Source organism: Ranitomeya variabilis, chromosome 1 (genome assembly GCF_051348905.1).
Source record: "Ranitomeya variabilis isolate aRanVar5 chromosome 1, aRanVar5.hap1, whole genome shotgun sequence".
Lineage (NCBI taxonomy): Eukaryota > Metazoa > Chordata > Amphibia > Anura > Dendrobatidae > Ranitomeya > Ranitomeya variabilis.
Window position 1 is genome coordinate 671,055,145 of NC_135232.1, and position 17,575 is coordinate 671,072,719.

The window sequence follows — 17,575 nt, forward strand, 5'->3', positions numbered from 1 at the left end:
TGATGAGATCTTAGAATAGGCTGATACCCCCTGATTGTTGGGGATCCCATTCATTGTATAGCAGTGACAAGAGTTTTAGAAAGAGTTTCTGTTCTCTTTCTCACTGAAGAGGCTATTTGCATATAGATTTTTTTCAGAAGAGAACTCCAGGATTTATGATAACTCACTAGTGCTTGTTCAGGTGGTATATTAATATATTGTATGGACTGCCTACCATACTTATCTCAGGGTCTGCGCAAGTATTGGGGAGGGACTTCAGAATAGAGAGGTAAGTTCCTGGAGCTAAATGGTTATCTGTTAGTGGAAACACACCTTAAGATTTCCGGTTATATGTTATGTCTTTTCTCTTTACAGCTCTTAGCGAAACAGTTTGAGAACTTTGTCAAGGAAGTAGAGACTTTGGGTAAAAGCAAAGTGTGGTCTCTAAATGAGTTGGCATCAGGACTGCTGAAAGAGTCTCACGGCCAGGCTGAAGGAATAAAAAAGAAAGCAGAGGAGGTGAACCGCACTTGGGATGCCCTCTGTCAGTCAATCGAAAACCGTGCTAAGGTATGTGCCTCTTTAAAGAGGTTCAACTTTATTATAAACTTAGCTTCCATATGTAGGGAAGGAAAAAAAGGTAATCTGCTCACCTTCAAGGGAGGACAGTTTAGTGTGAAAACCACTTGTAGTCACATAGGAACCATGGTAGACCTTGTTTGGTCAGGATGTGGTGCAGGGAGTGTAGGAACTCACCAGGCTGGTATCCAGGTCACAAATGTAAGAAGGGTCCATGAGGACTGAGGTCCAGGACCAATGGGAAAATGTTAAAGCATAGTTTTATCTGTGACATTAAAAACATGGTGAGAAAAAGCGAAAAGATTAAGGATCCATAAGCTTACGCATTTCAGGTTAACAATCCTTATTCATAGCTGAACTGATGTAAAAATGCTAATATTTTAAAACTTTTGGAGAATTCCCCTTTTCAGTTCATGGGTAAATTTACTTTTCTTCTTGAGCTTAAATGGACTGGATGGAGATAAGACCCTTTTTTATTGCACAAGTACTATGGTGTTTTATATTTTGGAGAAATGTTTTTTTTAGCTATGAGAACTGATGTTACAAGTGTTTCCCATTCTTTTTTATTATTAGATTTTGACCAAAGCTCAGCAGGTCCATCAATTTGATCATGAGGTTGATGAATTACTTTGCTGGATACAAGAGAAGGAAGTTACGGTGAACAACGATGACTATGGTTATGACCTGATGGGGGTGCAGACTTTGCTAAGCCAACATGAGGGTTTTGAAGTGAGTCACTTTTACTGACAAATCCCATCTTTAGTTAATCTTGACAGATCTACTTACCGTACTTTTATAATAGTTACCTTGCCTTCATAATACTGTAAATAATTTTGCATTGTTGCAGATCATGTAAAGGGGTTGTCCAGACTTAGGCCAAAAGTCTGTAGTCATTCCCTGGCATTCCCAGAGTTTACTTGGCACAAGACTGCAAATATTCAAGTCACACACATGCAGCCACATGGCCACTCACTTACACCAGGGAATCGTGACCAAGTGCATACTGCATGCTGTCATAATAGGGCAGTCTGCGGTCACACAGAGTGAGTGCAGAACTTTTTCCCCAAATCTGGACAACCCTTTTGATAACTATGTTTTATTGGCCATACAGGCTGTTGTATGATGGTCATTCATGACATTATTTTCCAATTCCACTGTTAGGCAAATCTGTCACCAGATTTCACAATATTAACTACATGCATTATTAAACAGTTCTGGGACATAAGTATGTTGTACTTACTATGAAAATCAATGTAAAACAAACTGTATACTTTATAAAAGTACTACTGCATCTCCATCCACCTAGCCTGACTGACAGCTCCTAAGTGTTCCTCCTCCCTGTTTGGATCTTACACTGTTCGGTACAAGCTGCAGCTTTCATTCATGCTGGGTACATGGAGACTGAATACACTTTGACTGATTAGCTGACTGTCACACTGGACTCGCAGAATGCTCATCTTATTAAAGCGATGCCCGGGGGACCACCACGGTGCAGGAAGACTACTGTACACAGGATGAGGTGCAAACAACAAAGGATAGATTTATTGGGAGGCAAGGAATGAAGTGGGTGAGGAAGATGCAAACGGGTATGCAATGGCAAGAGACACTTTACAAGAGTTATAAACTTTATCTTGTCCGTAAAATAGCACGGTGCTCCAACTATTACAGACTCAGAATATGTCTCACAAGCAAATTTAAACAATAAACAAATAACGATGCTACTCTACATATAACCTCCCTGGCCTTTACTAAGCAGGCCACACGGCTCCCGTGTACTGACAACTGAAGCCTACACTAGGCCCTAACAGGTGCACCAAACAGGAACAGACTCACGGTGATGTTGGGGACTCAGGTCCAGTCCCAAGGGGCCCCCAGAAGTCTAATATGGTGGTGCACACGGCTTTCTGTCATCTCTGTGAAGCGTGGTCTTCTCCTTGCTTCTGGATCCCAGGGATGCTCCTGGAAACTGTAAGTCCCTTTCTCAGTATATTCGTGGTTTCACGAGCTAGCACAGAACAGCCACCTTTGCTGTACCCGGAAAAGTCTTGCAAATTTCACAAGTACACTCCGTCCCAGGCTGTGGGACCTTTCTTGTAGCAAACAGCACAAAGTTCTCTCTCTAGCAGCTTCAGCTCACACACACAGTTTAGGCTCAACTCCTCCCCTAATTCTAGGGCAGTTCATCTTCACAGTCTATAGCAGGGGGAAACAGAACATTCAATCACGCCAGACAAAGGGGTGCAGCCTCTTAAAGTGACAGCGTGTTCCTTGCTGTCCATAACAGCACCACCCTCTTATATTATTATCAGAACTATTTAACCATTTTGACATAAATTTTCAAAGCAAATACAACTGCATCATGCAGTATACGAGATGAATTTTACAATGTATACAGTTGGTATGGTGAAATTTGGTAACAGATCTCAGTAATTTGGTGTAGAATTGAAATATCTATTACCAACACTCACACTTTTGTGCTTGACTATAAGGCCACGTGCACACGTTGCGGAAAGTGGTGCGGATTTTTCTGGACTGATTTTGGTAAATCCGCAGGTAAACCGCACTGGGGATTTACAGCGGATTTACCACAATTTTTTCGAGGATTTTGTGCGGATTCCACCTGCGGTTTTACACCTGCGGATTCCTATTGAGGAGCAGGTGTAAACCGCTGCAGAATAAACAACGCTACATTTCCACACGTTTTTTTCCACAGCATATGCACTGCAGATTTTGTTTTCCATAGGTTTACATGGTACTGTACAACGCATGGAAAACTGCTGCGAATCCGCAGTGGCCAATCTGATGCGGATCCGCAGCAAAATCCACAACGTGTGCACATACCCTCAGACAACGGGCTGCAACAGAAGACAAAAAATGTTAAGCCTTCCCCATCAACTGTTTGGCAGAAGATGGACGAGGTCAGAAGGAAAGTTATACCTGTGTAACTTTGAGTCTTTATTATTTTCTCTGTGTCCTGATACATCCCTAACACTCAGGGCAAATTTTGCTCCTGTTAGATTCTTACTGCAGCATCAGCACTGTTGTCTGGTACTCGCTACTGCCATGTCCACCTATCTCCCGGGAGGAGGTTGTTAGGAATTTTATACTGTCCTATATGGGCTGTTCACATTGGAATGACATCGATGAAACGTTTACAAACCTCCTCCCTCACCAGATCCTCTTTGCATTGCCAAGGATTGGGCTATACTGTGATTTTCTGCTTGTGATTCACGCTTAGGCCGGAGTCACACCAAACATGAAAAATCGGTCCGAATCTCCCTGCCGAGAGTCGCACGAAGGTCATGCTAGTACAATCCGATTTTTCACACCTATCATCCGATTTATATCCGATTGCAATGCGATTTTAACATGAGCTTTTACATACAGCAATTCTCTGTCAGTTACACATTGTTTTCAAAGGAGATATTCGTTAAAACACACACACATTATAAATGATAGAATCAAAGCTTGCAATTAATATGCCGCATACAGTAAAATCACAGAGTGACAGGTTAGAATAGAATAGATAGAATATATATACACATAGAATACATAGATATATACAGTGGCTACGGAAAGTATTCAGACCCCTTTAAATTTTTCACTATGTGTTTCATTGCAGCCATTTGGTAAATTTAAAAAAGTTTATTTTTTTTCTCATTAACCCCTTCACCCCCAAGGGTGGTTTGCACGTTAATGACCGGGCCAATTTTTACAATTCTGACCACTGTCCCTTTATGAGGTTATAACTCTGGAACGCTTCAACAGATCTTGGCGATTCAGACATTGTTTTCTCGTGACATATTGTACTTCATGATAGTGGTAAAATTTCTTCGATATAACTTGCGTTTATTTGTGAAAAAAAGGAATATTTGGCGAAAATTTTGAAAATTTCGCAATTTTCCAACTTTGAATTTTTATGCCCTTAAATCACAGACATATGTCACGCAAAATACTTAATAAGTAACATTTCCCACATGTCTACTTTACATCAGCACAATTTTGGAACCAAAATTTTTTTTTGTGACGGAGTTATAAGGGTTAATTTGAGGGGTCTATATTATAGAAAATACCCAAGTGTGACACCATTCTAAAAACTGCACCCCTCAAGGTACTCAAAACCACTTTCAAAAAGTTTATTAACCCTTCAGGTGTTTCACAGGAATTTTTGGAATGTTTAAATAAAAATAAACATTTAACTTTTTGTCACACAAAATTTATTTCAGCTCCAATTTGTTTTATTTTACCAAGGGTAACAGGAGAAAATAGACCCCAAAATTTGTTGTACAATTTGTCCTGAGTACGCTGATACCCCATATGTGGGGGTAAACCACTGTTTGGGCGCATGGCAGAGCTCGGAAGGAAAGGAGCGCCATTTGACTTTTCAATGCAAAATTGACTGGAATTGAGATGGGACGCCATGTTGCATTTGGAGAGCCCCTGATGTGCCTAAACATTGAAACCCCCCACAAGTGACACCATTTTGGAAAGTAGACCCCCTAAGGATCTTATCTAGATGTGTGGTGAGCACTTTGACCCAACAAGTGCTTCACAGAAGTTTATAATGCAGAGCCGTAAAAATAAAAAATCATATTTTTTCACAAAAATGATCTTTTCGCCCCCAATTTTTTATTTTCCCAAGGGTAAGAGAAGAAATTGGACCCGAAAAATTGTTGTGCAATTTGTCCTGAGTACACTGATACCCCATATGTGGGTGTAAACCATTGTTTGGGCGCAGGGCAGAGCTCGGAAGGGAAGGAGCGCCATTTGACTTTTCAATGCAAAATTGACTGGAATTGAGATGGGACGCCATGTTGCGTTTGGAGAGCCCCTGATGTGCCTAAACATTGAAACCCTGTACAAGTGACACCATTTTGGAAAGTAGACCCCTTAAGGAACTTATCTAGATGTGTGTTGAGCACTTTGACCCAACAAGTGCTTCACAGAAGTTTATAATGCAGAGCCGTAAAAATAAAAAATCATATTTTTTCACAAAAATGATCTTTTCGCCCCCAATTTTTTATTTTCCCAAGGGTAAGAGAAGAAATTGGACCCGAAAAATTGTTGTGCAATTTGTCCTGAGTACACTGATACCCCATATGTGGGTGTAAACCATTGTTTGGGCGCAGGGCAGAGCTCGGAAGGGAAGGAGCGCCATTTGACTTTTCAATGCAAAATTGACTGGAATTGAGATGGGACGCCATGTTGCGTTTGGAGAGCCCCTGATGTGCCTAAACATTGAAACCCTGTACAAGTGACACCATTTTGGAAAGTAGACCCCTTAAGGAACTTATCTAGATGTGTGTTGAGCACTTTGACCCAACAAGTGCTTCACAGAAGTTTATAATGCAGAGCCGTAAAAATAAAAAATAATATTTTTTCACAAAAATGATCTTTTCGCCCCCAATTTTTTATTTTCCCAAGGGTAAGAGAAGAAATTGGACACGAAAAATTGTTGTGCAATTTGTCCTGAGTACGCTGATACCCTATATGTGGGTGTAAACCATTGTTTGGGCGCAGGGCAGAGCTCGGAAGGGAAGGAGCGCCATTTGACTTTTCAATGCAAAATTGACTGGAATTGAGATGGGACGCCATGTTGCGTTTGGAGAGCCCCTGATGTGCCTAAACATTGAAACCCTGTACAAGTGACACCATTTTGGAAAGTAGACCCCTTAAGGAACTTATCTAGATGTGTGTTGAGCACTTTGACCCAACAAGTGCTTCACAGAAGTTTATAATGCAGAGCCGTAAAAATAAAAAATCATATTTTTTCACAAAAATGATCTTTTCGCCCCCAGTTTTTTATTTTCCCAAGGGTAAGAGAAGAAATTGGACCCGAAAAATTGTTGTGCAATTTGTCCTGAGTACGCTGATACCCCATATGTGGGTGTAAACCATTGTTTGGGCGCAGGGCAGAGCTCGGAAGGGAAGGAGCGCCATTTGACTTTTCAATGCAAAATTGACTGGAATTGAGATGGGACGCCATGTTGCGTTTGGAGAGCCCCTGATGTGCCTAAACATTGAAACCCTGTACAAGTGACACCATTTTGGAAAGTAGACCCCCTAAGGAACTTATCTAGATGTGTTTTGAGAGCTTTGAACCCCCAAGTGTTTCACTACAGTTTATAACGCAGAGCCGTGAAAATAAAAATTCCTTTTTTTTTTCACAAAAATGATTTTTAGCCCCCAGTTTTGTATTTTCACAAGGGTATCAGGATAAATTGGACCCCAATAGTTGTTGTCCAATTTGTCCTGAGTACGCTGATACCCCATATGTGGGGGGGAACCACTGTTTGGGCGCATGACAGAGCTCGGAAGGGAAGGAGCGCCATTTGGAATGCAGACTTAAATGGATTGGTCTGCAGGCGTCACGTTGCATTTGCAGAGCCCCTGATGTACCCAAACAGTACAAACCCCCCACAAGTGACCCCATATCGGAAACTAGACCCCCCAAGGAACTTATCTAGATGTGTTGTGAGAACTTTGAACCCCCAAGTGTTTCACTACAGTTTACAACGCAGAGCCGTGAAAATAAAAAATCCTTTTTTTCCCACAAAACTTATTTTTTGGCCCCCAGTTTTGTATTTTCCCAAGGGTAGCAGGAGAACTTGGACCCCAAAAGATGATGTCCAATTTGTCCTGAGTACGCTGATACCCCATATGTTGGGGTAAACCCCTGTTTGGGCACACGGGAGAGCTCTGAAGGGAAGGAGCACTGTTTTCCTTTTTCAACGCAGAATTGGCTGGAATTCAGATCGGATGCCATGTCCCGTTTGGAGAGCCCCTGATGTGCCTAAACAGTGGAAACCCCCCAATTATAACTGAAACCCTAATCCAAACACACCCCTTACCCTAATCCCAACAGTAACCCTAACCACTCCTCTAACCCAGACACACCCAACCCTATTCCCAACCGTAAATGTAATCCAAACCCTAACCCTATCTTTAGCCCCAACCCTAACTGTAGCCCCAACCCTAGCCCCAACCCTAGCCCTAAGCCTAGCCCTAACCCTAGCAATAACCCTAGCCCTATCACTAGCCCTAACACTAGCCGTAACACTAGCCCTAACCCTAGCCCTAACCCTAGCCCCAACCCTAGCCCCAACCCTAACCCTAGCCCCAACCCCAGCCCTAACCCTTGCCCTAACCCTAACCCTAGCCCTAACTCTAGCCCTAACTCTAGCCCTAACTCTAGCCCTAACTCTAGCCCTAACTCTAGTCCTAACTCTAGTCCTAACTCTAGTCCTAACTCTAGCCCTAACCCTAACCCTAATGGGAAAATGGAAATAAATACATTTTTTAATTTTTCCATAACTAAGGGGGTGATGAAGGGGGGTTTGATTTACTTTTATAGCGGGTTTTTTAGCGGATTTTTATGATTGGCAGCCGTCACACACTGAAAGACGCTTTTCATTGCAAAAAATATTTTTTGCGTTACCACATTTTGAGAGCTGTAATTTTTCCATATTTGAGTCCACAGAGTCATGTGAGATCTTGTTTTTTGTGGGACGAGTTGACGTTTTTATTGGTAACATTTTAAGACACGTGACATTTTTTGATCGCTTTTTATTCCGATTTTTGTGAGGCAGAGTGATCAAAAACCAGCTATTCATGAATTTCTTTTGGGGGAGGCGTTTATACCGTTCCGCGTTTGGTAAAATTGATAAAGCAGTTTTATTCGTCAGGTCAGTACGATTACAGCGATACCTCATTTATATCATTTTTTTTATGTTTTGGCGCTTTTATACGATAAAAACTATTTTATAGAAAAAATAATTATTTTGGTATCGCTTTATTCTCAGGACTATAACTTTTTTATTTTTTTGCTGATGATGGTGTATGGTGGCTCGTTTTTTGCGGGACAAGATGACGTTTTCAGCGATACCATGGTTATTTATATCAGTCTTTTTGATCGCGTGTTATTCCACTTTTTGTTCGGCAGTATGATAATAAAGCGTTGTTTTTTGCCTAGTTTTTTTTTTTTTTTTCTTACGGTGTTTACTGAAGGGGTTAACTAGTGGGGCAGTTTTATAGGTTGGGTCGTTACGGACACGGCGATACTAAATATGTGTACTTTTATTGTTTTTTTAATTTTATTTAGCAAAAGAAATCTATTTATGGGAATATTTTTATTTATTTTTTTATTTATTTTGGATATTTTTTTTATTTTATTTTTTTACACATGTGGGGAATTTTTTTTTTACTTTTTTACTTTGTCCCAGGGGGGGACATCACAGATCACTGATCTGGCAGTGTGCACAGCACTCTGCCAGATCTGCGATCTGCTGTGCAGGGCTGCAGGCTTACCAAGTGTCTGCACTGAGCAGACACTCGGTAAGCCACCTCCCTCCCTGCAGGACCCGGATGCCGCGGCCATCTTGGATCCGGGACCTGCGGCGAGGAGGGAGGTAGGAGACCCTCGGAGCAACGTGATCACATCGCGTTGCTCCGGGGGTCTCAGGGAAGCCCGCAGGGAGCCCCCTCCCTGCGCGATGCTTCCCTATACCGCCGGTACACCGCGATCATGTTTGATCGCGGTGTGCCGGGGGTTAATGTGCTGGGGGCGGTCCGTGACCGCTCCTGGCACATAGTGCCGGATGTCAGCTGCGATATGCAGCTGACACCCGGCCGCGATCGGCCGCGCTCCCCCCGTGAGCGCGGCCGATCGCGTATGACGTACTATCCCGTCGGTGGTCATACGGGCCCACCCCACCTCGACGGGATAGTACGTCAGATGTCAGGAAGGGGTTAATGTTCACTCTGCACCCCATCTTGACTGAAAAACTGAAAAAAGCAGAAATGTAGCAATTTTTGCAAATTTATAAAAAATGAAAAACTGAAATATCACATAGTCATAAGTATTCAGACCCTTTGCTCAGTATTGAGTAGAAGCACCCTTTTGAGCTAGTACAGCCATGAGTCTTCTTGGGAATTATGTAAGTTTTTCACTTCCTGGATTTGGGGATCCTCTGCCATTCTTCCTTGCAGATCCTCTCCAGTTCCATCAGGTTGGATGGTGAACGTTGGTGGACAGCCATTTTCAGGTCTCAACATAGATGCTCAATTGGATTTAGATCAGGGCTCTGACTGGGCCAGACAAGAATGATCACAGAGTTGTTCTGAAGCCAGTCCTTTGTTATTTTAGCTGTGTGCTTAGGGTCATTGTCTTGTTGGAAGGTGAACCTTCGGCCAAGTCTGAGGTCCAGAGCACTCTGGAAGAGGTTTTCATCCAGGATATCTCTGCATTTGGCCATATTCATGTTTCCTTCAATGACAACCAGTTGTCCTGTCCCTGCAGCTGTAAAACACCCCCACAGCATGATGCTGCCACCACTATGTTTCACTGTTGGGTTGTATTGGGCAGGTGATGAGCAGTGCCTGGTTTTCTCCACACATACCGCTCAGAATTATCACCAAAAAAGTCTATCTTCGTCTCATCAGACCAGAGAATCTTATTTCTCATAGTCTGGGAGTCCTTCATGTGTTTTTTTAGCAAACTCTATGTGGGCTTTCATATGTGTTGCACTGAAGAGAGGTTCTGTCGGGCCACTCTGCCATAAAGGCCGGACTGGTGGAGGGCTGCACTGATAGTTGACTTTGTGGAACTTTCTCCCATCTCCCTACTGCATCTCTGGAGCTTGGGGTTCTTCTTTACCTCTCTTACTAAGGCTCTTCTCCCATGATTGCTCAGTTTGGCTGGACTGCCAGGTCTAGGAAGACTTCTGGTGCTCCCAAACTTCTTCCATTTAAGGATTATGGAGGCTACTGTGCTTATAGGAACCTTGAGTGCTGCAGAAATTCTGTTGTAACCTTGGCCAGATCTGTCCCTTGCCACAATTCTGTCTCTGAGCTTCTTGGCCAGATCCTTTGACCTCATGATTCTCATTTGGTCTGATATGCACTGTGGGCTGTGAGGTCTTATATAGACAGGTGTGTGCCTTTCTAAATCAAGGCCTATTAGTTTAATTAAACCCAGCTGGCCTCCATTGAAGAAGTAGAACAATCTCAAGGAGGATCACAAGGAAATGGACACTGTGACACCCCTGGGTCCTGGTCGTCACAGTGGCATTGCTTTCCTCACGGGGAGAGTGATGTCACGCTTGGAAGCGTTGAAGGATCTCTTTTATCAGGTAACCACAATACACACAACATGTTCACACTCCAGGCCAGAAGGGGGAGCTCTAAACCTAGTTTAGGGTGAACTCCCTTATAAATACATTCTGATCTGGAGGGAAAGGGAGATTAGACAGTCTGTCAGAGGAAACAGGGCTGGTTTTAGGCAAAGTGGGGCCCTAGGTAAAGTTTAAAATGGGCCCCAAAAATGAGTTTGATCGACAATACTGAAGTCGTTCAACGCTTGTTTCCCGGCCTCTTTCCACCGTCTGAGAAAGATTGATGGGGACAGAACGATCACTAATAGATCACTAACAGATCACCATACAGTATCATGTTATCAGCAGCACATCTACAGTTTACGCCGGCGATGTGCTGCTGAGAACAATGATTTTTGTTCCAGAAAAAACAATCTGAATAAGCAGCATTTTACTTGTTTAGTATAATACACCCCATAGTCCTCCATATATTATAATGTGCACCACAGTCCTCCATATAGTATAATACACTCCCTATAGTCCTTCATATATTAAAATACACTGCTCAGTCCTCCACATAATATAATACACTCCTCATAGTCCTCCATATAGCATAATACACTCCTCATAGTGCTCCATATAGTATAATGCACCGCCATAGTCATCCATGTAGTACAATTCACTTCCCATAGTATAATGCACCCCATAGTTTTTCATATAGTATAATGTATTCCCCATAGTCCTCGATACAGTATAATGCAGCCCACATATAATATAATGCAGCCACCACCCTACAGAGTATAATGCAGCCACCCCACAGAGTATAATGCAACCACCCACATAGTATAATGTAACCCCCCATAATATATAATGCAGCCCCCTCATAGTATAATGTAGCCCCCTCATAGAGTATGATGCAATCACCCCTCATAGGATATAAATATAATACAGCCCCCCATAGAATATAATGTAGCCCCATCAAAGAGTATGATGCAATCATCCCTCATAAAATCTAATACAGCCCACCATAGAATATAATACAGCCCACCTCCCCATAATATATAATGTAGCCCCCCATAGAATATAATGCAGCCCCCATAGTATATAACACAGCCTCCCCATAGAATATAATGTACCCCCATAGTATATAACACAGCTTCCCCCATAGAATATAATGTACCCCCCAAGTATAAAACACAACCACATAATATATAACACAGCCTCCCCCATAGAATATAATATAGTATAATACACTCCCTATAGTCCTCCATATATTAAAATACACTGCTCAGTCCTCCACATAATATAATACACTCCTCATAGTCCTCCATATAGCATAATACACTCCTCATAGTGCTCCATATAGTATAATGCACCGCCATAGTCATCCATGTAGTACAATTCACTTCCCATAGTATAATGCACCCCATAGTTCTTCATATAGTATAATGTATTCCCCATAGTCCTCGGTACAGTATAATGCAGCCCACATATAGTATAATGCAGCCACCACCCTACAGAGTATAATGCAGCCACCCCAGAGTATAATGCAGCCACCCCACAGAGTATAATGCAGCCACCCCACAGAGTATAATGCAGCCACCCCACAGAGTACAATGCAACCACCCCCACATAGTATAATGTAACCCCCCATAAAATATAATGCAGCCCCCTCATAGTATAATGTAGCCCCCTCATAGAGTATGATGCAATCACCCCTCATAGAATATAAATATAATACAGCCCCCCATAGAATATAATGTAGCCCCATCAAAGAGTATGATGCAATCATCCCTCATAAAATCTAATACGGCCCACCATAGAATATAATACAGCCCACCTCCCAATAATATATAATGTAGCCCCCCATAGAATATAATGCAGCCCCCATAGTATATAACACAGCCTCCCCCATAGAATATAATGTACCCCCCATAGTATATAACACAGCTTCCCCCATAGAATATAATGTACCCCCCATAGTATATAACACAGCTTCCCCCATAGAATATAATGTACCCCCAAGTATAAAACACAGCCACATAATATATAACACAGCCTCCCCCATAGAATATAATATACCCCCATAGTATATAACACAGCCTCCCACATAGAATATAATATACCCCCTCAATAGTATATAACACAGCCACAAAGTATATAACACGACCTCCCCCATAGAAAATAATATACCCCCATAGTATATAGCACAGCCCACATAGTATATTGCACAGCCTGCATAGTATAACACAGGCCGCATAGTATATAGCACAGCCCGCGTAGTAGATAACACAGCCCACATAGTAGATAACACAGCTCACATACTATATAACACAGCCCACGTAATATATAACACAGAACACGTAGTATATAGCACAGCCCACGTAGTATATAGCGCAGCCATGTAGTATATAGCACAGCCCACATAGTAGTATATAACACAGCCCACATAGTAGTATATAAAACAGCCCATGTAGTATATAACACAGCCCACATAGTATATAACACAGCCCACGTAGTATATAGCACAGACACGTAGTATATAGCACAGCCACGTAGTAGTATACAGCACAGCCCACGTAGTAGTATACAGCACAGCCCACATAGTAGCATACAGCAAAGCCCACGTAGTAGTATACAGCAAAGCCCACGTAGTAGTATACAGCACAGCCCACGTAGTAGTATATAGCACAGCCCACCTAGTTGTATATAGCACAGCTCACATAGTAGTATATAGCACAGCCCACATAGTAGTATATAGCACAGCCCGCATCTCTCCCCCCTCCGAGAATGGCCCCACAGTCCAGTAAAAAAAAACACACTCCTCACCTCTCCTCGTGCCCACGCTGCTCCCTGCTCCTGTCTCGGCGGCTGCCGCTGCACTGCCTGGCACACAGTGAGTGCGCAATGACGTTATCGCACACCCGCAGTGTCAGAGGCAGAGTGGGGAATGATGGGAGAGGGAGCATCAGGTGACGCTCTCTCCTCCATCATTGCTTTGAACTGTAACGGCAGATGTCGGTATAGTTCAATGCGGCGGTGGCGGGGTAGTCGACCTGGTGGCAGGCGGGTCCCCTTGCCTCACAGGGGCCCCAGCTAGCAACACATCACGCAGTCGCTATGGGGCCCCTGTGAGGGGGAGCGGGGGCCCCTGGCAGATGCCTGGTCTGCCTGACCCTAACGCCGGCCTTGAGAGGCCAGAGAAGAGAGCAGTCAGACATTGAGTGTCGGAAGGACTGAAGGAGCCGTGTAGTCAGAGTTGTTACAGCTCCTAAAGAAAGAGAATTAAGAAGGAAAGGACAGCTTGTGTGAAGCGTGCAGGAGAGCAAAGCACAGGAGAGTGATACCAATGGACCAGAGCAGTGAATTAGCTACCTCCCTGGCTGGCTCTGATTACCGGTAGCCGGAACACCGAGGTTGTGCTTGACTCTAAGACAGCAGAAACCGGCAGGACAGCTGGATTACATATCACCTGTCTGCCTTAATACCCAGGAGGCACAGTGGCACATAGAGCCCGGGTCGTGATAGAGACCCTGTAAAAAGGCTCTAGTCACCTGCCATACTTGTTTGTGTCCCACCTTTATGGAGGACAGAGAGAACTGTGAGGACCTTATCAGGAGCCATAGGCAGTAAGGGACTACAATACCACCACGCTATGAGGAAGGCTGTTAACTCCACCTGGTAAAGTTGACTCTGAATTCGCATCCAAGCTGGCCGGACCCTGCCTGCCCTGTGATCTGGTGCCCTGGACTGTGGCTGCCTGAAGTCTTCAGTAAACCAGGTAAAGAGACTGCAGACCTGTGTCCTCGTTCTTTACTGCACCACTCACCATCTTCCATTTATTCACTGGGAGTCCTGGGGACCTACTTCACCTGTGGGAAATTATACCATCTAGCTGCGATAACATCACCCCAGAGGACCCCTTTTAGCAGCGTCGGTCCCCCTGACCGAATACCACAGGTGACGTCACGAACACAAACTTTATTCAAAACCCCTTTAAGGACATTCCCTTTAACATGGGCGCCCAGGGCCACGGACCGGGTCGCCACCGTGACATCCCCCTGTGAAGACCGGACCCGATACCGGGTACCCCATGGCCCTTGCGGGCATTTCAACAGCATGTGACTTAAATATGAGTGTCTGAGCAAAGGGTCTGAATACTTATGACCATGTGATGTTTCAGTTTTTTCTTTTTTATTAAATTTGCAAAATTTCTACATTTCTGTTTTTTTCAGTCAAGATGCGGTGCAGAGTGTATGTTAATGTGAAAAAATGAACTTTTTTGAATTTACTAAATGGCTGCAATGAAACAGAGTGAAAAATTTAAAGTGGTCGGAATACTCTCCGTACCCAATGAATATATCTATGTATCCAATGTGTATATATTCTATTCTAACCTGTCAGTGTGATTTTACTGTACGCGGCAGATGAATTGCCGGCTTTCACAAGGAGACTGTTTTCTAAAAATCAGACAGCACTCGCATGGTCCAAATGCTGTGCGATTTTTTTTCTCGCACCCATGGGCTTGCATTGGCGAGTCTCGGTGACAATCACAGCATGCTGCGATATTACACGCACATCGAATACGCCTGAGAAAATAAACGGTGATGTGAGCTGCCCCATAGATTAACACTGGTCCGAGTGCTATGCCATGTTTTCTCACATAGCACTCGCTCATATTCTACCATACTGTGATGCCGGCCTTGGGCTTGTTATACAAGTTTGCTTTTTAAACTTAAAACAAGCCTCCCATAGAAATTAGTGGGAGTTAAGATGCTTCAAAATTGCAGTCGGGCAGAATTATAAAGCTTTTTTTTTGGGGGGGGGGGGGATTAACGTGTCCCACAATAAAAAAAAAAAAAAGAAAAACAAGTCTTCATATATTTGTTAAATGATCAAAGATGAACAGTTTTTACAAGTACATTAAAAAATCATTATAGTATATTTGTACTTGAGAGTGTAGGACTGTTGTACAGGTCATGCCCTGCATATAGTTCAAGGATCATCTAGCAAAAACGTGCAATAGAAAATCGAGTAGGAGATAAATATAAAAGAATAAATCTTTATTGGATAATTTTAAAATGTAAACCCACAATTGGGCCAAACATTAAATGGGCAATAAGCCATTAAGCTACCCAAGAATGTGAAGTTTCCGCTACATCTCGGTGCCCATCAGTGGCTGCAATGGAGGCAGACGTTACAGTAATGTGTTGGCACGATAATGTACTCAAGCACGCACCTTACAATATTTGCTTGTCTCACTCTTAAGTTTCACGATACCAATTATATTTAATGTAGTAGTAACATTTTATTACAGAGGGATCTGGCGGCCATTAAAAAAGAAATGGAACAAGTCATTAAACAGGGACAATCTGTAAGTCAACTACACCCTCCGGTGCAGAAGAAAGTGGCAGAGAGAATGGAAGATGTGGCCATGAGCTGGGGAAGTCTAATAACCAAATCCCAAGAAAGGAAAGAAAAACTGACCCAAGCTGAACAAGTGCAGATGTATTTCAGCGAATGTGGCGAGCTCATGTAAGTGCTCAGGCAGGAAGAAGGGATTGATTACTTTAGTAAGTAAAGAGTCAGCATGCACCATTAAAGCGTAGGGAGCAGCTTTTCTCTGTAAGGGTACTAAATATGACCCCGCTGACCCTGGGGTATAGTGATTCTAACAATAAAAGGGTATTTACCACCAAGGTTTTCCTATACAATATGAGAGCAGCATCATATAGGGACAGAGACCCTGATTCCAGTGATGTGTCACTTTCTTGGCTGCTTGCTGTAGTTTGGATAAAATCCCCATTTTTTCTGCTGCAGATTCCCTGAATGCTGAGCTCTGCACAACCCCCGCCCACATCACTGATTGGCAGCTTTCTGTGGACGCTTTGCATAGGCAGAACGCTGCCAATCAGTGGTGGAGGCGGAGTTATACCGAGCTCGTGAATAAGGAGGACTACATGGCAGCAGGTTTACTAGTTCTCTAGTAATAATCTACTGATGATAACAATGATTCCATCAAGACTACAGCAAGCAGTGCAGTAACTAAGACATTGCTGGAATCAGGGTCTGCCTCTCTACATCATGCTGCTGTCAAATTAGGTAGTAAAAACCTGGTGACAGATGCCCTTTAGAGCACACATGCATTGGCTGACGCAGTCAATGAAGGGAATCAAGGTACCTCTCATGTAGGAGAACCCGGTGGTCAAAGATGTCGTTACTGTTTGGGAGAAACCGCTGTTCTAATTTACCAATGAAAAGGCAATTTTATTTTTATTACTTGATATATTTCTAATGTTGCTCTCTTCCACATTATTAGAGTCTGGGCAAGAGAGATTCATGCTCTAATGATATCTGAGGAGCTGACAAGTGATCTGGCCGGTGCAGAACAGCTGATTAAACGGCATGAAGAATACAAGAGAGAGATTGATCGGCACTGGGGAAAGTATGAAGAGCTTCAGAGAATGGGGAAGTCTCTCCTGGAGAAGAAGCACTTCATGTCTTTTGAGGTTAAACCCATTATCGAATATGAAATATATCTTGATGCCCCAATGACTCTATGAAAGTCTTCAAGTTATTTTCCACTAGTCAAATAAGAGGAGATTTGGCCTCTTTAACTCCTTCATCCCCGAGCCGGTTTTCACCAGGCCAAATTTTACAATTCTGACCAATGTCACTTTGTGTTAATAACTCTGGAACGCTTCAACGGAACACACTGATTCTGAGAATGTTTTTCGCAACATTGTACTACTTCATGTTAGTGGTAAATTTAGGCTGATAGTTTTTGCATTTATTTGTGATTGTTTTTAAAATATCAGAATTTTGGCAAAAATGTTGAAAATTTCACAATTTTCAAACTTTTAATTTTTAAGCCCTTAAACCAGAGTTATTATTATTATGTGACACAAAATAGTTAATAAATAGCA

At 42.9% G+C, this 17,575-nt stretch overlaps 1 protein-coding gene across 5 annotated transcripts in view; it reads left to right on the top strand.

Moving 5' to 3' along the window:
- SPTBN5 (spectrin beta, non-erythrocytic 5) overlaps positions 1-17,575 on the top strand; it is a 445,401-nt gene that overhangs the window by 384,740 nt on the left and 43,086 nt on the right. For all 5 annotated transcript variants that reach the window (XM_077264001.1, XM_077264014.1, XM_077264022.1 and 2 more), the window contains exons 56-59: positions 355-549; positions 1,132-1,287; positions 15,967-16,184; positions 16,969-17,158. In XM_077264001.1, the coding sequence (XP_077120116.1) occupies positions 355-549; positions 1,132-1,287; positions 15,967-16,184; positions 16,969-17,158 (759 nt within the window). The remainder of the gene's footprint in view (positions 1-354; positions 550-1,131; positions 1,288-15,966; positions 16,185-16,968; positions 17,159-17,575) is intronic.